Source organism: Macrobrachium rosenbergii, chromosome 55 (assembly GCF_040412425.1).
Source record: "Macrobrachium rosenbergii isolate ZJJX-2024 chromosome 55, ASM4041242v1, whole genome shotgun sequence".
NCBI lineage: Eukaryota > Metazoa > Arthropoda > Malacostraca > Decapoda > Palaemonidae > Macrobrachium > Macrobrachium rosenbergii.
This window is the reverse complement of record NC_089795.1, coordinates 68,247,192-68,274,162: the sequence shown is the minus strand read 5'-3', so window position 1 is coordinate 68,274,162 and position 26,971 is coordinate 68,247,192. Positions and strand designations below refer to the sequence as shown.

General features: G+C 34.0%; 1 protein-coding gene and 1 long non-coding RNA gene across 16 annotated transcripts in view; one reads left to right on the top strand and one right to left on the bottom strand.

Annotated features, from left to right (window-relative positions):
• Positions 1 to 26,971, bottom strand: part of LOC136835379 (uncharacterized) — a 638,801-nt gene that overhangs the window by 255,663 nt on the left and 356,167 nt on the right. The gene's annotated exons all lie outside the window — the stretch shown is intronic.
• Positions 1 to 26,971, top strand: part of LOC136835378 (GAS2-like protein 3) — a 475,281-nt gene that overhangs the window by 440,691 nt on the left and 7,619 nt on the right. For 5 of the 15 annotated variants that reach the window (XM_067098850.1, XM_067098839.1, XM_067098842.1 and 2 more), the window contains exons 7-15: positions 4,840 to 4,944; positions 8,397 to 8,615; positions 14,137 to 14,279; positions 17,911 to 18,107; positions 18,430 to 18,555; positions 20,421 to 20,510; positions 21,009 to 21,080; positions 21,597 to 21,653; positions 22,249 to 22,335. In XM_067098850.1, coding sequence (XP_066954951.1) covers positions 4,840 to 4,944; positions 8,397 to 8,615; positions 14,137 to 14,279; positions 17,911 to 18,107; positions 18,430 to 18,555; positions 20,421 to 20,510; positions 21,009 to 21,080; positions 21,597 to 21,653; positions 22,249 to 22,335 — 1,096 coding nt within the window. The remainder of the gene's footprint in view (positions 1 to 4,839; positions 4,945 to 8,396; positions 8,616 to 14,136; positions 14,280 to 17,910; positions 18,108 to 18,429; positions 18,556 to 20,420; positions 20,511 to 21,008; positions 21,081 to 21,596; positions 21,654 to 22,248; positions 22,336 to 26,971) is intronic. The other 10 variants (XM_067098853.1, XM_067098855.1, XM_067098846.1 and 7 more) reach the window with 6 other exon arrangements.

Here is a 26,971-nt window from a genome sequence, read left to right as displayed (position 1 = left end):
AAGAACTGAATTTTACATTAAAAATCATTACAACTTATATCCAAATTTCGATTGGAGACATGTTAGTAATGCTCACACACACACACACACACTCTGCCAGTAAATGACCATGTACGTTATGAAAGAAAAAAGGAAAAATCATATAGAAGTTATATTTATCCAGAAAACCCTGTTATTAAAACATTGCCACACATGCTTTTTAGAATTAAAAACAGGAATTAAAAAATCAAATAAAGTGATTCAACAGAGAATACTGTTTCTATAATGTCTGGCCAGTTCAGTGAACTTCCAAAAAGCACCTCTTCCTCTGAAACTTTCAGACTGACGACGATGACCTATGATGTTGTGAAGCCAATAGGGCACACTGATGAATTAGTTAGTAAAAGCTTACAGACTAACTACTGATTACCTATGAATAAGAGTCTCAAAGTGGAAGCACAACTTTTACAGTGAGGATATATCGAACCCAAATACATTTCCCAAGTCACAGAACTCGTTCACTTTCAAAGCCTGAGCTCCCCTAACTACTGCAAGTAAAAAAGCTACATTTGCAAATTACAAATAAAGGTCATTCTTGGGGTTCGAATGTTTGCAATACATACGTGTATATGTATACAGTAATATATATATATATATATATATATATATATATATATATATATATATATATATATATATATATATATATATATATATATTCTATATATACATACACTATCTATCAAACTACATAGCGCTTGATGTGCAAATAGTCTAACTTTAACTTCAACACAAAGGCGACCTTATTTGCCGGGTGAAGGGAGAGGGAAGTGGGGGGAGGAGTGGAGGGATGGTAATCAATCAAGTCTTATTACGTAGTTGTTTCTTTAGAAAGTATGATTTCCCAATACATAATGAACAAATTCACTTCACTGATATTCTAAAAGCTAAGAACTTGTCAAGTATTTTAACTGCTCTCTCTCTCTCTCTCTCTCTCTCTCTCTCTCTCTCTCTCTCTCTCTCTCTCTCTCATACTCACAAACACACACATATTGACGCATGAACAAAATGAGGTTAGTAACTGGTAAAAGGAAGAGTAAATATAGCTTAAAAGGATGACAGTATAAGCTGTATCCCTTTGAGGATGCAAGGGCTATTTATTATTCAACGTACATAAAGTAGATAAGCAAGTTTTATTAGATGTACTCGAATATATACTCTGAGAACGTTCATAGCTCAGCTTGAAACTTATTCTAATCCCTATATATTCAAATAACAATAAACGCTTTCAAGTCACTAACCCAAACTGACTTAAATGAAAACATACAGAACTGAATTTTTTGAAATGTTTAATATCTGTCTACGGAAGCTGGAAAAACATTTTCCTCAACATGAGCAGTACGGTTGCGTTACAGAACAAAACTATTAAACAACTGTAAAGCGAAAAAAGTACAAATTATAACATAACTCTCTTCGGAGATCAACACCAGGAAATTGCATGAACTCTATTTTTTTTGCAAAACGTGCTTGGGTTTTTGTACACTGTATACCATTATTGCATTGTTTCAAAGAGGCAGTTATGGTCTTCAACTGTCATAATTATAGCTTCTGAACTTCATCTCGGCAAAATGAGAAACTGTCCAATTCCTTGTCAGGAAGTTTAATTTTTAAATAAGTGCCCTAGTATACCTGGGTTATTTAATGTTAAGACAAAATACTGAACCTATGTTTTTGGCAGAAATAAACGGTTTCATCCATGTTCTATGTATCCTAATCTGGTATTACAGATAAACTGCAATATTGAGGATGACCGCTTTTTTTTTTCTATCACAGACCCCTTTACAGAAAAAAAAGGCATAAAGATGATCAGTATAATTACATGCACTTTCAAAAGTACCTACGTAAATGCAAATATTTCAGTGAATTCCGTGTCAGCACGGACCCTTGTCTGAATATTTAAATGGAGTAAGAGCCGTGGAGCAGACCTCTATGACTCTGACCAACCAAACAAGAATTAGATGAGTCTTAAAAAAAAGTTCTCTTTTAACAAGTTCTACGGCACTACAGAGAAAAGTAGCGCTAGCAAAATCAAATATGATGTGCTATCTAGCGGCTGCAAGTATTAAAACTCCACACTTCCATTTGTTGAATTTTCATCGCGGGGATAAATAGCTTCCTTGGCCCCAGCACATGGGTTTAACTTAGATTTTTTAACTGAACTATATTGTTACAAGAAATGTGAAATTCATATGGGTTTTCTTATTGGATATGGTAATACAGACAGTAGATACGATGATCATTCAATTTTGGACCCTCTTTTCAGCGAGAGAGAGAGAGAGAGAGAGAGAGAGAGAGAGAGAGAGAGCGAAAAGGTTGTAAATAATGAAACAGCGCCTTTTAAAGTTTTCTGTAACTCATTCTTACAACACCATGTTGAGGAAAAATATCAAGAGTGATATACTTGCATCAAAGTCAATCAAACCAAAGTAGGACATTTGTGAATGAACTGTCTAAAAGCGGATTGATTTTTTGCTTCTAAATACCTCAGGAATTTAGGTCAATTTATGCATGTTAAAAAGATCGTCTCAGGAAGGAAATGCCAATAGTTTCCCGAAGGAAATACATTTGCAAGATTTTTCTTTTTACCTAAAAAGTATGACCCTTTCCCTTAATTGCATTTTTTAATTTCATATGTACCTATTCCTTGAATGAACAACTTTTACGATATTATCAGTTACATATTTTTGTCTCGTCATTCCTTTCACATTAAATTTATTGATTATGAAATTTCTTTAGAAGCATGACTTAAGATATAAATGTTTACCTGAACACGTGGAATGGCCACGTGCGCAAGTCAAGGATGTGAAAAGGTCATAAGCAACATTACTGAACTGAACATATATATAAATACCCTTAATATAACTAACCGTGATCCATAAAAAGAGCAGTGCTAAATATGTTTTAACAGAAGTGTAACTTTCGGTACCTGTTAGAAAAGTACTTGAGGGCTCTTTATGATACATAAAGAAATTAAACACGTTGATTACCAGACGATATAAGTGACAATCGTGCACTGAGAAAATTAAAGTTGACATTATTTCTAAAAAAAAAAATGTCTTTATAATTTAATGTTCGAAAGTATCCTGGTTTATCAGCCTCTAAATAAAACAAGTAATAAATGCGCCGAAGTTTCTTCGGCGCAATCGAGCTTTCTGTACATCGTATAATGAAAGCCATCGAAAACAAATCTATCTTTCGGTGGTCTCAGTACAATGCTGTATAAACTATGGCCCATGAAACTTTAACCACGGCCCGGTGGTGGCCTGTCCTATATAGTTGCCAGACTCACGATTATGGCTAACTTTAACATTAAATAAAATCAAAACTACTGAGGCTAGAGGGCTGCAATTTGGTATGTTTGATGATTGGAGGGTGGATGATCAACATACCAATTTGCAGCCCTCTAGCCTCAGTAGTTTTTAAGATCTGAGGGCGGACAGAAAAAGTGTGGACGGACAAAGCCACCACAATAGTTTTCTTTTACAGAAAACTAAAAGGGCGAATTTTTAATTTCATTTTTAAATGTTGCTTGCGTTGCAAAAAAAAAAAAAGTATGAGAGTTGATTTATACATTTTACAATGGCTCTTAAACCAAACGATCCACATGTCAATAATACATTAAGTCTAAAATCTACTTTACTAGAAACCAAGAAATTCAATAAACTAGGTTTTGGACGAGAGAGCAGTGCCCCTTTTTTTCATTAACGAGAAAATCTTGATGATTGCGTCACCTAAATGATGCCTACATGCAAAAACTCATTACTATTACCTTCTTCCCACAACTAATAGTTACAAAAAACAAAATATACTTCAAGCATTATATATAAAACAACTTCACTGTCGCAAAAATTTTAATTACACTTTGTGTAAAAAAAAAATGCCCCCAACCTTAAATAACCAATACCTTAAGCAGCAAATGTAAGGAAAAAACAACCACGAAACTCCTTTTCCTTTTAATCAATACACAATGAATGCAGGAAAACCCTTGCATATCTAATAAATCTTCTCATTCATTCATTCATATATATATATATATATATATATATATATATATATATATATATATATATATATATATATACAGTATATGTACTGTACACATACATACATACATACATACATACATATATATACATGCATTTGTACGTCACAAGTAAAGAATTTTTCAGTGAAAGTATGTGTGACAGTGTGTGTTTACCGTACGTGATGCCTATAATGCTATACATGCACTCACACAATCATATTATGAGAGTCTGCATTGTGATATTCTGTTGTATGTACTGCTTAACCAAGTTACAAAATAGCATTAGCTCTTTTATTAAAGCATGCCTTCACTAACAGCAACAAAGCATGTCCCCTCCCTCTAGTCATTCGAATTACGTGCACTTTTAAATCTAATTAAAGTTCTTTTAAATTTTAAGAGGCCTCTTTCTTAGAATAGTTCAGTCTGTTAGCGTAAAGATTCATTAAGCGACTGCAGTACGTACCCTTATTTACATACTGTACGTGCATTAACAATGAAGCAATTACAACGACTTCAGCTAACTCCTTCATCCTTCCCCAGATGTTCAAATGAATGCCCCTTTTGTGCTCTTGTTCACTAACATGCTAAAATCGTCCCAGTTCTGTATGTTAACCCCTAATAGTGAATGCATTTACTATCAAATAGCAGTATACTCTAGTACCAGTAGATCTGATCAAAGGAACCCTTCCCAAAATTCTAATGTAAGACGTGTAGTGTCACTGATGTAGAACAGTGCCAAATGTATGACAAGGGCCCACCACCATCACTCCCGACAGGTCTGACAGTGGGTACTCCAACACTTCCTCACCACGCGGGTCCACTCTCACTCTCCACCCAACGGTGTCCAGTCCTCCTGCCGCTGACACAACAAAACTCCCCAGGTAAGACTGAAGTGCTTTTCAGAGTTACGTTCTTCCCATTTTGAATCCCCATTGATTTTTTACGATGAAACTTAATTTTCAACTACTTTCAGTCTCATTCTTTTCAATAAGAGTACTTTTGTAAGCAACCCTTAAAAACCTGATTTGCATAAATTGATTGGTTGTTGAAATATACCACCCTTTTCTCTAACTGATACGTCTTTGAGGCCAAGAGAAAAAAAATAGAACACTTTTAAGTGGATTAAATCTAGAGCGAGGTTGAACGAACTTCATGAAAAGGTAAAGTCAATAAAAATTCATTTAACTCTCGATGTTGCGAGTAACACTCAAGAACTTCCTTGAACACATTTCGTAACTTCTTGGGCTATTAACAAGTGTTAAATTAATTTAGATGAAAGATTAACTAAATTCCCACGGAATATAAGCACGAATTGTTATTTTCCATTTATACGCTCAAGTTCCCTAAGACTATATTGTTTTTTCTGGAAATACTAATTCAGATTCTTTTGATAGTTCTTCAACAGTAAGCATCATTCATTTTAAAAATCCCACAATCATTCACTGTCCAGTGTCTCTTTGTAGCCTCTCGTTTGTTATAGTTGTTACTACTAATCTTATAACAACCCTAAGATCCTTTATTACCCAAAACATCTGTTACTAAGATTCTGACCAGCCTGATTTCTAAAAACCACAGGTAAATCTACGCCAAACACTGCAGTATATATATTATACCGTGCGCGCGCACGCACACACACGTTGTGATCAGTACTTTCTCTTCTTAGGTAGAATTTTCTTCTTTTGTTACGGTCGACTGAAAAATTTAGGACTATTGAAGTTCAGATAAATGCAATGAGATTTTCATCTTCATTAAAAAAAAAAAAAATTCTCAAATATTCATCAACATCATAAGCACAGAAGTGATGTTACAGCTGATCTAACGAACATTAAGGTGAAGTTGAAGAAGAGAATGTAGTTAACATAGGTCCAGGTATAGTATAAATTTCAAAGACAAAGGCTGATATTGTTCCCATGGTCACATATCTCTCTTGCACTTTCTATAGGATAAGTCTGTCAATCGTAGCCTTGCCGTCTTTCCTTCAGAAATTACTACGTTACGTCTACCATGAATGGCAGCTAATTCCATTTTAATGTTCACACTTATAAGGGAATAGCGCTATTTTGTGGTCATTCAAATGCTCATTAGACTAAGTTTATAAAAAAAACCAGTGATGATCTGTTATTATAGTTACTAAATTTTTCCATAAGAGTTTTTGCCATGTCTTCAACGTGCTATTTTAATAACATTTGCACAGTATTTCAAAAATCCATTTTTAAACTTATCCATATAAATCAAGTCACACTGGTTAAACAAGGAAAACAGAATAATGTTTTAGTGTTGAGTTTTCTTGAATGAAAGGTTTCAAAAGTTTCCTGGTTAAAAAGTAACGTCTGATGGATAGATAGAGGATATTTTAGCTCAGGGAGTCGTAACCTTTTTGCTTTCGTTTAGAAAGTATGTATACAAAGTTGTATTCACCAAAATGCTTTTTAAAATCCAGTAGACACTTGCTAAAATCTTATATACTATACCGGTCCTCAACTGAACAATGGTTTATGGTGACAATTTAGTTGGTCCACAGGACGTTCACTAAATCTGGTAATAAACTCGAGATTGGTACGTGTTTTGTAAATTTATTGAAAATGCAGTAAGAACAATTTTATCGAGACAGATAAATGACCATTCATTTTATTGCATTATGCCTATTAAAAAATTATGATACTCTTCAGGTTGTGATTCATGTGTAAAAATATATATATTTTAAATCAAAAGTTTTACTGTCTGTGTTTTATTTATGGTTACTCACAAACTAAATGGTTCAAATTTTGTTATTGGACTGGTGGTCCGTGACCTGAAACGAGTTTAGAGTCACTGTTATACAGAATTTACCATAATAGTAATTCAAGAGGTACAATTGGAAAAGAAAGAATGAAAACATCAGTCCCCCTCTGCCATTTTCCCATACCGTTGTCTTCATCTATGAATTTCGGGTTTTGTAACTGTTTTACAGCCATGAATTTGTCATTATTATTTACTTAGACCCATGATTTCTCTCTACTCGTTTCATCACCCAAGTACGACGAAGTATAATAAAACTCTTGAATTTTACTTATAAATGAGAGTCCCTTGAACACCAGTAATGTTAGTTCATGCCCACGGAAAGACAAGTTCATAACATTTTACAACATATATATATATAAAATATATATATATATATATATATATATATATATATATATATATATATATATATATATATATATATATATATATATATACATATATATATGTGTATGTACTGTATATATAAACATTATGTAAATACATAAATATATAGAATTTATTTATGTATATATATACATATATATGTAAAGTAAGAAATTTACGTTCCGTTTTTAGTATCCTAAGTTCTTCTCAAAACAAAAACAAAAAAAAAACACAAAATTTATGGGTTTAATTCCAAAGACGAAATGACAACTTCAAGTGAACGGCCTAAATATGTCAAGGCGAAACTGCGATACAAAGCAAGTACAAAGAAACAAGTTATTAGAATGAACTTTCCTACAAAGGAAAAATACCGATATATAACAGAATTGCTTCTAGATCTGCATTACACGCCATCAGTTAATGAAAAAATTACTAAAAAAGTAATCACTTTATGAAATTTTGTACTGAACTGATACAGTTTATCATAATGTTAGTTTTGATATTTCTCTAGAACAACAGCGGAAGGTTATGATCAACAAACCATATTCCGTAAATTAAAATTTTAGCAATGGAGGTATGTTAACTCGGGCCCCCTAATTAATCCTTACACTGAAAAACTCAAACCCAAACTGTTATTTTATGACCATTACGTTTTACTCTCAGTTTTTGCTTGCGTTTTCTGCGTTTTGTCTGAAGAGCGTTTTTTAAAGGTTATTTCTTTCTTTTTTAAATGGTTTCGCCTTTGAAATAAACCTTCATAGATATTTATATACATGCCCACACACACACACATATACACAAGCGCTCACATTTCACACAAAAAAAATGTCATAATCATATTAGCTTCAACACCAGCAACCATTGCATTGACATACACTGTCATGCGAATTATTTTTGTTACATTATTCTCGAAACGCAACAACAATTTTCGAAATGCTTTAAAACTGAATTACGCATGTCTGAACGGGACAAAGGATTAGTTACAACATTAAAAATGTTCGTCTGTATCAGTAAATTATAATGATGCTTCACTCCAAAGAGTTCACAATTAAAATTTCAGGGCAACATACTGTCATATTTTCTTAGCAGAATATGACTGCTGACGCACCCTATGTATATGAAAAGCAGCAAGTGCATCAGGCGAATCTATCACCTGCAATCTCATCATTATGTTTTTTCTTCACAGGCCTTTGTCGGCACCTGGCCATCTACCATTAGTTCCTCGTTTGGTTCTTCCTAACCAGTCCACCCACACCCAGACGGATTCACCAACCTCCTCCAGGATTCCGAAGTCCACGACCCCTAGAACAGCAGTCAAGCCCATTCCTCCTCCCAAACCAGCCTCCATCAGGCGGGCTGTATCAAACTTGGCACGCCGTCCTACCAGAATTCCAAGCAAAACTAGGTATGTTCTACGCCATTACTCATTTTCCATGATCTCAAATGTCATATGTAACTGTCACACTGAAATCCATTGGGTTTCGATGGCTGCGGAAATGAAGTGTTAAAATTCGTTATTTTCATAATAGAATAATTCCTGCAATAGCTCACACTACTGCAAAAAGTGAACTGAATTATTATGTCTATTATGAAGTCGAGATCTTTTCCAGTAAACTTGATAACTTTACCCTCGTATTATACTTTAAGGTGCAATAACTCTAGTAGCGTGAATAAGATTTCGTTTAGTAGTTAAGGCAGGTGAAAATCACCGAATTGTTTACCATTAATTACAATTTGAGCGCAAAATGGTTAAAATTGTTTTCCATGCAAGTGTATTATGACATTTTAAATAAAAGACCTGCTAAAGCATAATACTTGGAGACTGCAGCTCTCCTCAAAGATAGGAATTAATTTCTACTAGGTGAATTATAAAATTTACCCATTTCTGCTGTTCTGTAGAGTTTTGCATTACACTTCAAATTCGTTTGACTACGGTCAAGATGACATCTAACTTACAAGACGTGTTGCGATGTAGTAACACAATGGTATCCCTGGGAATGTTTGAAGAACAAACAAATTTTCTTGTGGGGGTTTCATTTCCAAATTTGTGTTAGTTTGCTATTATGCTGAATCACCGAATTATATCCCAAAATTTACCAATAACTAGAATTTATTCGACGAAAAAAAGTCCGACATTCAAAACAAAGATGGTCTCTTTTCATATGAGTGACGACTTTTAAAACTGCCAAGCTGCTAAAAATAATAGAACTTAACCACACACAAGTCGCGATTTCGTACAAATCATTTCTTCATACATGCAGGAGTGTAGTATGTGTAGAGGATTTTCATTAAAGCCAAAATGATTAAATTCAACCACATTTTCAGCAATTTGTAGCTTTTCCTCAAGTTTGCAAGCTTCCTTACTTTGTTTTTTCGCTCTGATTACAACTGTATATCAAGTTCTCAAGCCTCATCTGTTAGGCTGCAACTGCTTCAGTCGACTAAATATATTTTCACCTTCAGTGACTCAGTTTATTGAAATCTTCATGGGAACCACTGGAAACTGGTTTTCGAATGAATGCAGCAGTCCTGCGTACAGTGAGATCGAAGGAAACTTATAACCTTTGATAAGTGGGCTTGCGAATTTGCATGGTTCAACTTACTGGTTAAAAAAGAGCAATGGAAGTGACTGGCCACTGCTAGATGTTCTCCTGCAAACTGACTACACACATCCCATCGACATTTTTCAGATTACCATTAATGTGCCAGAGAGAGTCTTTTCTTTGGGCCGCTGGAAAGACGGCCCTGATGCCCTGCAGTTCGTGAAACAGCATGGAGCGAGGACATCATACGACAAATCTAGGCTGCAAGTTTTGCCGCCGAAGTCGACAAGTTTTAATGCAAAAATCAGCAACTTTATTTACCTGGTATAGCATATCCATCTCTCCTGCAACCACCAAAAGAGGTGACACAATGAGTCATAAAAAGCATAATAATTCCGCAAAATATAGGAAAAACGCATTATGCAAAAGGGACTGGATCCTTTAAAATATTGTCTCCAATGAGAACAGACGACAGCGAGAAATTTTATTAACTATGAACTAGGACAACGTTCTCTCTTCCACTGAAAATCAGCAGTATGACAACGTCCGCGGGTCTACGAAAGTTCTACATCCAATTCAGCAAACCTCCTACAAGATACTTGGGAATGACATATTATGTAAACAGTTATAGATGTTTTATTCTCCGTCTCCAAGAAGGAGGTCCGGAGCCCCATCGCTGGAACAGACCTGATGAAATCCTCGATCGCCCAAAGCCTGGGAAGGAATATCGCTACGGATACTGCCCTCGACAAGTCATCTGACTATCCCTCAATAACAGGGGGGGAAAATGTCTTTCCATAAGCAAAAACACTGAGGATCTGGACCTTTCCCTATCACAAAAACCACAAGAAGTCGAAGATTAATGATCCCCACCTGCACGAAAATTATCAGCAAAAAGCAGAGACTTCCCGCCGGAGCAGCAGCTAATCTAAATAAAGCTCACCTGGTCAACTGGCATCAACCTTCAAGCTTTAAGAGGTTACCTCAGACAAATTTAACAGAAAATATAATAATTGTATATTAGAATATCTTCTAACTTATCGATGCGACTTGAGAACTTTATACACATTGTGGAAAAGTAGAAAAAAATTAATACTAGTATATATATATATATATATATATATGTATATATATATATATATATATATATATATATATATACATATATATACATACACTCATATCACACACACACACACACACACACATACACATATATATATATATATATATATATATATATATATATATATATATATATATATATATATATATATTAGTTGTGAATAATATGCTTTTAAACAAGAATAATTTATCTCAGATCTGGTCTCATCAAACAATTGGGCATTTTGACAATTATTTACATCTGTGTTCAAATCAATTATCATGTGTAACCATCCTGATGCAAATTCTGCAAAACCTATTTAGAAAAAAAACTGAGATAAAGCAGCGAATAATGATCTCTTTATATTTCTCAATTAGACCTACCCTGTTGCCTACCACTGAGGGAAACGTTTGTTACAGAGCTATTGCCAGTCTTATGTAAGTAGAGCAAGGAACCTCTACCATCATCCTCGCATCCTGTGATTCCCTTTGTCGTTCAATAGTTTGGTCACTTCACCCTTAGTGCTATAATTGTCCCGTTATCACTCTGGTTTTTTACTCATCCCAGTTTTTCTCATTCTTTAAAATCCAATTGTAATTTGGCTCTCTACTACAACCAAGCCAATAACTTGAATTTTTTGTGTGCATGTAAATGTGAATAAGCACATACAAACGCACACAGACAATAATATAAGCGAAAACCACAGGAAAATGAAGGTTAGAAAAGATCAGTGCTAAGAGCTTTCGCCTGAATACACGTTAAGGCGCTTTGGTACGGATCTTTAGATTGTTATTTTTTTGTGGTTTTTGGTCATACTAAACTCTCTGCATCTCCTGTGATTTTTTGAGTCATGTATGTATGTATGTATATATATATATATATATATATATATATATATATATATATATATATATATATATATATATATATACATTATATAATATATATATATATGCATATATAATATATATTTATATATATACAGAATGAGTGAGCGAGAAAGAGAATGAGTCCTTACCTGCTTCTGTTTCACAATGACAGACTGGCATATCCAAAAATAATGTTCTTTCAAACGTTTGTAAAGAGTGATGGTTTGCATTTTATTATACCGATGTCGTGTTCTTGTGTTCTGTTGCCAATCCTGCATTTAAATTTACACGAATGTTCGGATGAGACATACCTGTAAATGCTATACATTAATTACGTCCAGAAAAGGAAATGCTTATCAAAACAGGAAATGTGATTATAGCTGAAATAAGTGATTCACTTCTTTACGAAAAAGTCTCTTACGCTTGTTTTGGTAATTTTGAAAATAATCTGACGAACTTCAAGTACCAATATCTGAAATTTGTAAATTTTCGATTTGTTTAGTAACAATCGCAGTGGTGCTCTACCTTCTCGTTTTAGTGTCTCGTGGACGTTTAATACATTTTAGATGATGCATTAAAAAAAAATGCAGGGACCCTTCGAATATGACCAAAATATCTTACCATAACCTAAAGATATACCTAACTTACGATAAATTAGATTCTAAGGCTTCTTGCAAATATACTAACTTTGAGTAAGTGAGATTCTCAAGATTCTGACAAGGCTCCCTGGTGGAGCACTCGCTTCTTTCCTCTAATCGTGACTGGGATGTAATTGAGCGTAAGGGATAATCCATATAACAAGCCAAAGTTATCCTGCTGAAATTGTTGTGAGGACAATTTTATGTTAATATTTAAAAAAACTTAATTGTAAGAATCAGGATATGTTGAAAACTTTGTTGCCATGGGACAGAAATATTGAAGGGGCATCTCAGATATTCTGGAAATTATTTGACAGGTACCTTTAGATGTTTATCAAATACCACCCACCAGCACAGTTATGTTCATTTTCATAACCTATCAAGAACAGAATGTCCATTTCATGTACTGTACATTTTCAATAAACTTTCAGTTACTGATAAAATCTCACCTTTCTTTTCAAACGGCACCGTTTTCTTTGTGTGTGTAATGCGTATTTATAAACACACGTAATGATACCTGATTTTTCCAAATGTGAATACATGAATATAAAGCCACCGTAGCATAAAATAAAAAAAATGCCTGATTCATTTATGGCTGATAAATCTATATAATTTTTTTCTCTTCGATGACAAGGAAATCCAACTCATTCTATCAGCAAGCTGAGTGTTCATATTTGGAGAGATTACCAGTTTTAAAATCTTTATTCTTTTTCAAAAAAATTAAATGTTTTATTGTAAAGTGATATTTTTTTCCTTTCTAGTTAGTAAAGGTTCATATTGGCCTCTTTTGCTTTCCTTCTCAAGAAGAAGGATTCAGTGACGACAACTTGTCTAACCAGTAACCTTCTTTTACCTCTTCTTTGGATCCATTTGCTTCTACTAAAAAAGATGCCATCAGTGTTTTTCCCATATATTTTTTTCACTATTGCGTTCACCTGAAATAGGAGTTCCTCCTACTCTCAGGTGGCCTCATAACATCAGCCGGATTAACATACCCTATTTTCTCTGCAGAGATCAGTAATTCCAGAGCTGCTCTGAGTACTGTGTCTGGTTTTGGTTCCAGATTCCTATAATCCCAAATTCATGAGGCAAGATTTTCACTTCCTTGAAGTTTACGCCTCAGTCTTTCTTCCTTGCCCCTCCTTGTTTTCTTTAGGCCTTGAGCATTACTTTGCTAATCTTACAGCCCTTTAACTCAAAAGGGGGCCAAGGAGAAAAAGACTTTGGGGCTAAGCCTTGTTAAAAGACTTTTGTTAAAACAAACTGTTTCTACACTATGAGTCAAAATTAACCTCATAGAACCAGGTAGAATTGCAAGATTTACTAATGCGTAGTTACAAGTACTGGTGACCGTTAAATCAATACTATGCCCTCGTACCCAGAGAAGGCCTTCCATACCAGTGGTGTCAAGAGTACACAGACAGCAGTGAATACTTTGAGGTCGTGTTAAGTACTACTAATTTCTGCATAGCGCCAAGAGTTATATTGTACTCACAAACTGCAAATATAAACCATACTAAACATTTATTGTTTTCCAGCTGAAGAAATACTTAAATCAATGTTGAATGATTTATCCTCTTTGTTAATTATGAATATCTCAGTTGTACCGCATAGTATATTCATTTGGAATGTACTCAATACCGTAAATTTTATCAGCATTTTATTCATAAGCTTTAAATTTTATCTCAATAAATGACAGTATTATCTTGTTGGTGGTGTGCAGTCTTGTTACCTGTAATCGCGTATAACTGATATCCTAAAAATTTTTCAGGGGTTGGTCTGGAGCCAAGACCACACCAACCACTCCTGTGACTACTCCTACTCATTCTGCTAAGCCTCGTCTCCCATCTGCTCGTACGCCGAGGTCCTCTGGCCGTTCTACACCAAATACAACCCCTACTACGCCTACGCACTGTAAGTACCCACATACAATATAAAATGGAGGTAGACTTCAATGTGTGACTGATTCTGAATTAGCAGAATACCGGCGACAATTTTTTTTTATCTAAAAATCATATATCATACAACAGTGAAATATCTTGACAGGTCAGAAGTTAAAAGTTGTATTATGGTTCAAACACTACACTGAAGATGTTGATTACTAAAAGAAACAAATAAAAAATTAGCTAAAGAATGACATAAAGAGTTCATTCAAGACTGCTCTGAAGCAGGGCAAGATTTCTACTGGGTGAAAAGGTACCACTGTGGCTAGAAGATTTGCAGCGTGAGCCATATGCACTGTATGAGATGAATTACCTTGGTTAGTGAGATGAGACTAACTGATTGACTGTCTAATTTACTCAACTGGCGTCACAATATCAAGGTCAGACGCCGGAAGATTAATTTAGAGCACACACACACATATATATATATATATATATATATATATATATATATATATATATATATATATATATATATATATATATAGACTACTTATTACTTTTATTAAGTCTTGAAGCAGTTTATACAGAACACAGACTTACAAATACATTTAGACAACAATCCGAGCCGAATAGCATCCTAATAACACTGTACTGTACATACTCTTCTTAAAATAATAATAATAAAATTCGTATTAAACGGAGCGGACAAGGTTCTTCTATAAACTTAAAAACACTTCTAGATTTAAAAACACCTCATATCCAAGTATCCTGGACAGATATTACACATTCCTTTCTCGACATTCAAAGAGAAGTGTTTTCTCAAGTCCCCAAGACAGGGGCATTCGACCAGTAAATGCCTCGCAGTCGAAGGGACGAAGCGGTCAACAAAAGGCTGTGGTTGCCCACCCATTAAAAGTCCGCGTGTTATATGGGTGCGGTCACGACTTTCACGACAAAATACTGAATCCTAATTTAAACACACATATCCTCTAGCATTCAGAAATTACGTTTCCAATCACACGATATGAGCGGCATCTTCTCGAAAATGTAAAGTGAGGGCTCAAAATATTGGTTAGTGGCGATGAAAAAATTTATATTTGAATTTTCCCTACAGCATTTTGCTATTTATTACTCACTGGCGTTTGCAAACTATACTCATACCACAGGTATTTTGATTCACGAAATTAAGCGTTGATTTGGCTGGTAATTGGATGAATTACAAGACTTAGTACCCTCATCTAAACTCATATGTTAAAAACATGATAACACCTTCAGAGCCATCCTTTCTAAGGTAATATATGTATATATATATATATATATATATATATATATATATATATATATATATATATATATATATGTGTGTGTGTGTGTGTGTGTGTGTGTGTAAAATTATTAAAAATCACATTGACACGTGAGGTAGATATATATATATATATATATATATATATATATATATATATATATATATATATATATATATATATATATATATACATACATACATACACACACATGAGAACGTGCCACAGGGAAAATGAAACACTGGGTATAAATTCTGATCAGTTTCATCTTACATCTAATCCATCTTTTAGAAGACTGATGCTAACTAAAGAAGTTTACAATTTAGGTTTTTCCCGATACAACTTACTTCGTTGTTGTCATGAAAAGTGTTTATCGGACGAGATAGAAATGAATTTGCAACACGATTAAAACTGCAGTAATACAGTGCAAGAGTGGTGAACACAGCAAGCAGGCTGTTTCAGTACAACAACACGAAAGTAACTATAATTATGTCATTAAATAGAAAGATAAAAATTAATTGTGTACTTAAATAAATGTTAAATTTTCCATTCATACGCTGCAAGCAGATATTGTAACTCCTTGACACAGACCCAGCTCTGTACGGGATTATTCAGCTACTCGTAAATACGATTTTTACAGTCATGTTTTTAATAGATTGTTTGGATTTTTCCTACGTCGCGGTGGTTTCATTGTAGTATTATAAGGAAAGGTTTGCAATATTTGAACTAGATTTCCTGTGAAAACTGTGAAACAACTAGTTCAACTCTCACTGTTTAACTTTTCTTATATAGAGTATATATATATATATATATATATATATATATATATATATATATATATATATATATATAATATATATATATATATATATATATATATATATATATATATATATATTGTTGTTTAACAAAGGATACAGCACAGTAAAACCCCTCTTTGTATACAGTGAAAGCACTGTAAACATCACATTTTAAGATACCGAGAGTAACTCAAAAACATGAGAGTAATTATCTGTAAATAGCGAACAATCGAGAAACGAATAACAAATGATGGCGGTTCTAAATACCACTAAGACGCTTACTGAAATAAAGGTCTAACCCACTCTTTTTGGATATTTCACAGAAAGGGATTATAAAATTTCAATTGGACCGAATCCAAAGTTTGTGAGCCGTTTCACGGTGACAGACACACCAATCTCTCATAGTAAGTAGGTCTAAAGCAGCAGGTGAAACTGGAAGGTTTCGTGTTCTTCTGTAAAGTGTATTAAGAGTGTACAAATGCTAATGTAAAAAAATGGGTCCGTATTGAAACAAGCTATAACACAATGTTACAATGCAACAGACTGGCAATGAAATCAAAATATTCATAATCAAAATGAACAGTAAAATGGGAACGTATGACTAATCTTACCAAAAAACTAACTTATGTAAAAACGTAGAACAGAAAACATTGTAATCTATAGTATAAACACATGATGAAGTGTAAAATATTCCCAGAAAAGAAAAGAATGCTTGCAAAAAAACAAGTCATGAATCTGACTAAGGGTTTATGATGGTACATTCCATCACGACCAATTATAAGGTAAATTAAAAATAACTGCAAGAGCTTTCAAAATGATTGTAACCCCTCTCTCAAATGCAACGTAATTGAATACCCTCTTTCACATACAAAATCAGTGAACCTGCTGTAATGATAATTATACTGTAATGGTTATATTAATCATGTTAAATAAGTTGCGTCCTGAAACTAGGCCTACCATCTTATGTCATCGTCATCAAACTTTGCATCGTGGTGGTTGCTCGAATGTTCTGTCTTGCTACCAGTTAAAGAACCTTTGTTTACATGTGAACAGAATGAAGAAGAATGGATGTCCATGTTTTCTGAAAAGTTATGTTATATACTGTATTCTAAAAACTACCATATCCTTAATCATGTTATTGTATAACAACATAACTCCATGCAGAAATTAGGCTAGAGCAATGGTAAGACTTTTGTGGCCAATTGTACATGACTCCTTTTAGGTATAATGTTTCAGGTAAGAAATAAATGTTACATCAGATATTTGGGACATTACCGGATTAAATACGTACAGGACTGCATATCTGTACAGCAGTAGCAAATTATTTGGCACCTGTGAAACATTTCTATAGCAATTATATAACACAAGCGCATCAGCCAAGCTGAACTTTAAATTTCAAGAGCAACAAAGACAAAAACTCTGAAAAATTTAATCTGAGAAGAATGCCCATAAAAATTCTCATGCAAGAACTGTCATTACTGTAAAAAAAAAATGAACTTAAATTATAATGATTTATATTGTACTTCCTCTGTAAATGTACTGAAACCTATTGCAGGTCGAAGGTACATAAGCTCTTTACAGCGTACGCCAGTAACTCCACCCGCCAAGCCTTCTCAATCTAGACCGTCATCACGTCCTAATTCAAAACCACCATCAAGGTCTCCTTCTATCTGTAGCCGACTTCAAGAGTGCTACAACACCGTCCAACCAGAAAGTGTCACAGCAGCTCTAAGAACAGATCTTGATAATAAGGTAAGAATCTTAGGCAACATAGACATGTGTTTAGATATTAATAAAAAAAATCCTTTCTTTCATGCTACTTCATACCGTACAGTGAAACAGTCTATCATGTATAAATGCCATTTTCTTTTAATAACTAATGTGTTTCAATATACAGTATATATATATATATATATATATATATATATATATATATATATATATATATATATATATATATATATATATATATATATATATATATATATATATATATAACTGCATAATAACACAAATATATATAATATATATATATATATATATAACGTCCACTACAACTTTGAACTATTTTCAGGTTCTTGATATTGCCAGCCAAACAAGGGGATTTTGTGGTTGTAAAAATAATGATTGCAGCAAGTCTCATGTTAAAAGAGTAGCAGATGGCAAGTACGAAATTTGTGGGAAGAATGTTTATGTCAGGGTAAGTAACAGCTGAGGTGGGTAGCCATTATGAAAAGTATTTAAAGTACTGTAAGGGGTGCCTCTCAAATGAAGTGGGCAAGACATTCCCGTGTTATAAACTTCAGTTATTCAATGAGTATGTTCTGTTCCTAACAGTGAAAAATGATACTCTTGTATTATCAAAGCAAGAAACGCCTCAAAATTAGAACAAAATAGCATGTTTAGTGGTTGTCTGAACCTTAATACAGTATCAGTTAGGGAGTGCTTTATTAGTTACGCAGTACTGTAATATCACATACTTTTCAATTCGTGGAAAGCGTATTAAATCATTAGACAAAGAAACGTACTATAAAACATATGATGACTGAGGAATACTTAAGAACGTAAATGTAGCTTCCTTGCATGGATGTGTACTGCTATTCTTCTCGGTAACAATGCCACAAAGAACACATAAAGTATCAGGTTTACTTTAGAATATTTTAGAATGCAAATAGAATTACTGAAACCCTATACATTACGACAAAACTGTAATCAAAATAAATATGTCGTACGAAGATACCTCGACATTAGATGGACAGAAATTTTTAGATTAGTAATTTAGAAGTTAGGTAGTTTCTAAATAATTACGATAAAGTTCTGATTAAAATCAAATAATGTGCTAGTCAGCATGATAAAATTATTATGGACAATGTTTGCTAGTCTAAGTACCTCATGTATGTTGTACTGTATTGCATTCTTCAGCACTGTAGTGCATGTTAAAAATGGTTCTTCATCACAGCAGTTAGCTGTGAGGGAGCTGGAAGTACTGTAGTGTGTGTACAGTAGTCAATTCTGCATGGTTAGAGTAGCACCTGTAAGGCACAAAAAGTCTGCAGAAGCACATCATTCTCTTAAAAAAAATATTCTAAGGATAGAATTGCTTTGAATTGTTTAGATTGTAAAAAACATAGTTACAGTACATAACAAACAAAAAGAATACTTCTGCAGATTATATTAATGCTGAACTTGTGTATTTGCAGTTTTAGTACTGTACCCTTGTAGTAAATATGGAACACAAAGCATATTGTCTGTAGTACTTTTTTGTCTCTTATTTTTCTTAACCAAGTTTATTCCATGTCAGTGCAGCAGTACAGTAGCTTGAATAAGCTTGCAAGTGTGTCTTCAACTAGACAATGTAGCTTACCAATACAGTTTGATAAAATTTCGGCATACCATACCTTTACATTACATTAAAAGTTTCAAGCATATATTCATGTGAAATCATTCAAAAATGATCAGAGGAATACTTGTATAAAGCAGACTTCAATGATCCAAGACTTCAGATGAAAATGTTAATTCATTTGTCATATATATACAATTTATGCTGTAACCACTTTCCATCAACAAAAAATTTTTTTTTAGTATTTTGTATTCTCAATCAAATATTCTGGCTTATATAAATCTCTTTTAAGGTATCTGGACTAAATCTGTAAATGGCCCACTGAGGTACCTGGATATACATAACAGAAATGAACTTCTGAAGAATTTGATAGTTACTCTTTTTCAACCATATTGAGAGATTTCGGTGTCAAAAAAGTTTCTTATATGTGTGCTTGACTTTGTTTTCGTCCTGTTTTTAGTAGATTCCTACTGACTTCGAAATTATCTAGACCAAGGGGCTTAGCATGATGTGGATATTTAATTCCTGGGGTGTGAATTCAAGCTTGAACACCACACAAACATATACAGTATAATCCTACACTAAACTCATGTCTATTTTTTAAGTGCAATGGGATCATGCTTAAAATTCCAGTACATTACATATTATTGAAAAACATACTTGTAAGCTCCTCTGATGGTATAATTATTTCATTGTATTATAGTATTTCCTTTGCTGTCATATAGAAAAAGTCACCAGGACAGTGGATACCCGAAGTGATACTTCAAGATCGTGTGGTCTACAAACTGAAGTTCAATCCAGCTTATTCACCAAAAGTAAATTTACACTGTTTAATTGTATTCTCAAATCATAAGGAAAAGGACAAAAGTTTACAGTATGTTGCATCTAAAACTTCAACAATACATCAGTGAAATCATTACAAGCAAAAATTCATGTAGTCATTCTATATTTTCATTTACTTTTGTAGTTAGATTTTATTTTGCTTTTTATTTTCTCTATCTAGTGTTTTGTTCTGTATTGTCTGATCCAAGGAATTTATTTTTCCCCTTTCATTTAATGTTCAAGATGAAAGTTGACCATAATTCTTGTGCATGGAAAGTACTGACCTTTATTGTTAGTGCATGACATTCCATACTTTTTGAAAAATAAAATAACTGAAAGTTATTTCGTAATTATATGGAATGAAATGGAATATAATTTATTTGACTATCCTTGTAAATTCTCCTATCTGCACTGCTTGTATTTCAATGTACTGTTTTAAACTATTAGTTATCTCTTGTCTCTCCTCAAATCCATGATGGTAAACAACCAAGAAGTCTGCACAGAGGCATCGACTTTCCTCCAACTCAACCCCACGAAAGGTCCACTTCCCTCCTGAACTTGATGTAAACACTTTCTTCTATGCTTTTGTTGTCTTTTGTCTTATATGTAAATCTTGAACTGGAATACATCACTGCAACTGCTTGACAAACAACTGTAATGTTATATTGGTATAATGCATATCTTCAGTGAACTGGATTATTGACATATTGAAGGTTATTATGTTTAAACATGATTTTCCTCTTTATGAATAAATATAATAACTCTTGTACTATATATCCAATAAAAGCTGTGGCTATGTTTATATCTATATTATCTTGGTTTTTCAAACAGATGTACTATATGATGTATTCCATGTCATTTGATTTTTATTTGCTTTATACGTTTATTTATTTTTACATTATCCTTAAAGGTCTCACAAACTTTAAGACAGAGTTACCTCTCATTTAGTTTAATGAGCAACACAGTGCAGAAGCTGTGCAGTCATAAAATGTTTCAGATAAAACTGTCAGTACACGGAAAATAAGCAATTTAGAATATACACTCTGTTAAGGATTTTTCCTAATTGCATCTTTACACAGAGGTGCGGACTACCTGATACGACATCTGCGATGGTCAACTCCTCTCTAGAGCCCTATGTAAACATTTTCTTTCTTTTGTTGTTGTACTTTTATTTTGTAGATCTTATATTTAAGTTTTAGAATTGTATGTTTTTGTAAAGAAGTCCTAAATTAAAAGTAGTTAGCATAGAATCATAAATGCTTTCAATACCATAACCAAGCTTAACATTTTTAAATGTCCTTATAACATGCTATGCAGCATGCATTGTTTCCTAAATTTTTAAAATACTTGCATGTGTAGGACTTAGGTACAGTACCTTTTATACAATTTTATATTACAGAATCAGATATGTAGCCTATAACAGAATGAACTCTCACAAAGTAGATTTAGAAAGTTTAGAAAAGAAAAACTTGTATGCCTACCCTATTAGTCTTTTTTTTTTTTTGCTGAAATGTGGCAATATTGACATTTCTACATTGTATCATGTTTTTGTGGTATCTCAGATTTGTATTTTTATTTTTGCATTTCATATTAAATGCTAGTATTTTTCACATTCTGCACTTAAGTAGCACAAATGCCTGTAAATAGTAATGCTGTAGGAATGAATGCAGACTTGTACCATGCTGTAACACTAATATTGCCATCAGTTTAACTAATCCATATTTCTTACAGCTACTGAAAGGAAAGCATGTTATGGTTCGTGTTGGTGGTGGCTGGGACACCTTAGAACACTACCTCCTTCGACATGATCCGCAGCAGGTAACTTATAATACATCCTATTTACAAGTCATATCTTTGAGAACAATCTTACTAAAAATGCTGGCTTACAAAACTATATTTAAAAAGATTTTTTTGAGAATACAAACCATTACCTTGATACCCCTTTACCTTAGTACTGTATCTGCACTTTCAGCACAGAAATTTTTCCAATCAGATTATATTCAGTTCCAGCAGAAATAGTTATACACACAGATGTGAGGGAGGGAGGACTTTAATATAATATACTTGTTTGTTTGCTAATAGACATGAAATTAGTTTATCCCAAAATTTTTTGAAATATTGAACGTGCAAAATCTAACAATTCAGCAAGAAATGAATGAAATAAAAAGTATCACTCGCTAGTATAACACCATCTGGAAAGAATGAATTACACTTGAATCAATCATAGTAGGAACTAGCTTTCATACATAACATTTTGATCCTGGTATATCTCTTAAGTCAGAGTACTGTAAAAGTCACTGGACAATGTTATTCAACCCAGGACCTGGTGAGTAGAACTAGAACAACATCCAAATGTCAGTCTGAAGTGGGATAAATATGAGACTCAAGTGTGCCTTTTTTCTACTAAACAAACTATCAGTATATGCTATGGACAATTGCATGTCATTAAAACACATTATATATTGTAAAATGAATAGCATATGAAGAAATTTTTAGGGCTCAATTCCACTATGCTACAACATTACTCAACCTTAAATATAAGATTGCTCAGTGTACAGTATGGGTTGGAAGCTAAAGAGTATTAGCTTTGGTCTTTCCTGGTATCTGATAAAGATGCCACAATTGTTGCAGTAGTCCAACTGAGACCAGTGAGCAGGAATAGACTGAAGATAATGTGAAGCTACATAAAGGGCCATGGAATGCGCTCAATGAAGACTTTTTTCAGTTGTGTAAAATATGATAGTAAGTTAACCATTGGTAGGAAAAGGCTACCTCTATCTCTACATATGTCAAGCAGTATAACCTATTATGAATGAAGTCACAATGAATAAATGCATATGAAAGAAGTCACAATGAATAAATGCATATGAAAGAAGTCACAATGAATAAATGCATAAGTTTTTTTAATACAGCACTGAAATTTCCGTAGTCATTTAATTATTGCAGTGTTCAAGAAGAAATTTACTTACTGCAATGTTCAAGACTTTGCAAAGACTGGCTGGAAGACAAGCAAAGGAGCAGTGAATGTGAAAATTTGGAGGTATAGCTCTTTCACCTTGCACAGGAAATAGATCTGAATCTTGTGATACACGTGAGATTCTCCATTGCCTTTTGAAGTGGATCTGGGTAACCTATATTCAGCAACAATTAGGAACTTACTTTTCAAGGGGTGTGAAGATTAGTGAGAACTGCCTTTCTGTGAATAATGGGTGGAACAAACGTTTCTTTCAATACTTAACATTAATGTTAGGTCAGTAGGTCTCAGCAAGTGTAGTCCATATTAAAGTTTCAGAGAGAGTGCAGACCTCTATCCCTTGTTCAACAAATCAGAAATCTTTGAAGATTCTATGAAAAATTAATAAGTCTTTTGACTTTCCTAAGGGAAACCAGTACTGTACAGCATTTTCACTACAGTAATACAGTGTTGGTATCAAAGAAGTAATATCTCATGTATATCACTACTAGTCATAATTGCTACCAAACTCATCTCCAGTGCATTAGTGGCACAGCACTTGTAACTGCCCAAGCTTTTATAATACCAACTGACATCCCTATTTTAAAAGTGTATAAATCACTTTATATTGACACTATTCTCCATATTTTTCATATTGTTCAATGTGTTCACAGAAGAATCGCTGATAACAGGAAGTTCACTGTACCCTCAACAATTTATCATTAGGGATATGTCTTGGAACTTCATCTAGTTTTTTACCTGTTACTCTATTGTCTTGGTATCTGGAATTGGGAGGATCAAGTACAACATTCGGTGAAATATAAATTTCTCTAGCAATGACAAGCAGTTACCACTTGATCAGTTGCAGAGTTTAATTCATAAAAAATATCTAGAACACCCCAACAATAAAAGAAGTCTGTCGCTTCTGAGCAAGACTGGTGCTAATGGTTATTAATCTGCTTACCTTGATAAGCAATGTTTTGCATGAGAGCAGGCAGAAATGAAGCAGCTATTTCAGGTTTTGAATTAAAGTACAAAGAAGCTGCAGAGAATGTTAAATATGTTTGAAAGTTTTTGCAAGAGAAACATAAGATTTGATGTGCTCACACACGTTAGGTTAAGAGGGTAAATGGAAACCCAAAAGATGGAGTAATGAATGTTAATAAAGATTTAATGTCATAAGAAATTATGTACCAAGATACCTTTTGTAGCCGTTCCTAGAAGGAGTATATACTCATAAAGTTAATCATGCCATCAACTCTGTGGAGACCAGGGAGGCAGATGAAGTCTCAAACAGGGAAATCAAAATCAGTAGATGAGGTTCTCAAAATTAAAGTATATTGCTTTGATGTTGTGATGATCTATACTTGAAAGTACACATCCTGCAGGTGGATAGAAGACAAGACTTTCCCTTACTAATTCAGCAGAGAACATACTGTACTTGTCCTGAAAAAGATGTGTTAGGTGCTAACTGAGAGGATTCAGTTGTTACACGAATTAATTTTCTGGGGCTCTTAATCTTGCTGACAGTAGAGACACTACTGTTAATTCCTAATGAAATTTTTCAGTCATTGGTGAGTCATCATGAAATTTCATTAGTAAGCCTAACTGCCTGTATAGTATCCAAAATACCATATTGAACTCATTTTATTTAGTGCCGAAAACTTCTCAACTGTTCTCATTGTAAACTGAATGCACTTGGCTTGCACAAATATGGAGGAAAATCATTCTTTAGAATTTTCAGTCATCCACAGAGATTCCCTTTTTATTTGTTATCCAATAATTAGATACCCACCATATTACTGTGACCTGCATTATAAAGATAAATCAAATTTCCATCATGCTTTCTTCCAGAAAGCAGCATCAGAGATCAAGAAGTTGGGAAAGGTATACCTTCTCAACCTCTGGTCACTAGCTTTGGTAACATTTTTCACAGAGAGAGCCAGTTCTGCAGTCTGTCACTTTACTATTGTTATTCTTAATATCCCATCCCAGGAGAATGGGATATAACTATGAACAGGAAAGTCATATATCACCAGAATCTATGAGTCAAAATGGGTGTATGTGATACAGCCCTAAGATCCTCCAGAAAGAAGGACTCAACCTTCAATGTGTTAAAAGATTTGGTAAGTCGTGGAAATCACCAAATCGCGGATGAAAGGTGGTCTTTCTATCCAAGATTTTACAGGATGTTGTGAAAGCTCTCTTATCATGTCTTTTAACTACAAAATTCAAGTTATATCTCATTGTTTCAGGATCATGCAGGTTTGAAAATTAAGGTTTTAATATATTCAAGGAACACCTGGAAGCTTACAACTTTCTGTCCGTACATTCTTTGAACCTGTCAGCCTCAGATGGTGAAGGGTAACTCAAATAACACCAAATCGCCCTCAAGAGCAGTTATCATGACATACAAACTAAGTCAAAGGTTCAAACCTCTTTGTCAGCCTTATTTTGACAAGTTTTACCAAGATGTGCAGGATCTTCATTTTTGCCTTTGGAGCCCACATGTCAGTCATTCCCAAATTGTTTGATGTTATGGGGAGTAAAAAAAAAAAGGGGGGGGTTGTTTCTTGCATCCAATGCAGGCCCTCAAGAGACAATGGTGCCCTATTATCTTCTAGGCTTCCATGTCTTTCCTAGTTTATAACTTTCATGATTTTAGTCCCAGGGGAGGATTTCATCCTCTCAAATGCCAAATTCTATGAGATTAAACTTTTAACCAAAGTAGCCACTTGGAGAACTATCAATCAACATTTCCTTTTTCTCTCATTAACATCCCATACAAATGTGCTAACATGTTCCTAAGAGAGCCTGTGGTGGCAGCCAAACTGGTAGTCCTTGGCTCATTAAAGGATTTTGACAAAGGAAAAATCTATTTCTGGGGAGGGGCCCGTGTCACCCGGTGAAATAATCCATTCAGCACTTATTTCTAGGTAATTCCGTTGCTAGATACCAGAGAAAAGCTAAATGTAAAGCTGGGGTTACTACCCCCAGAGCGAGCTCAAGAAATGGAGTCATTATATGGTAAGGGCAGAGATTGTCACAATCACGACCCTGCCCTATAAAGATTCCCAATGTCAAAAGTCCCAACGAGAGAGGTGCCGATACAAGCCCCAGCACTACTCACGGACTGTACACAAGGCAACACTAGTCGCATTCCATGTTAGCACCCACCCCACTAGAATGATGTTTACCATGGGAGGGAGAGAATGAAAAACAGGGTGGGTCACGGGTGACACGGGCCTCCCAAAATAGATTTTCCTTTGTCAAAAATCACTTTTTCTGGATCGGGACCGTGTCAGCCGGTGAAATAATAACAAGAAATAAATATCATTCTTATGCTATTAAAGACTTTAAATAGAGCGTTGAAAACTAGGAGAATTCCACCCTGAACATTAGTAAGGTCCTCCGAAATTCATGTAATGAAAATAATGTAAGTGGCCGTCTAAGATCATGAGCTTTGGAATTGAACCTGAATAGGCTTGTATTAAAATACTT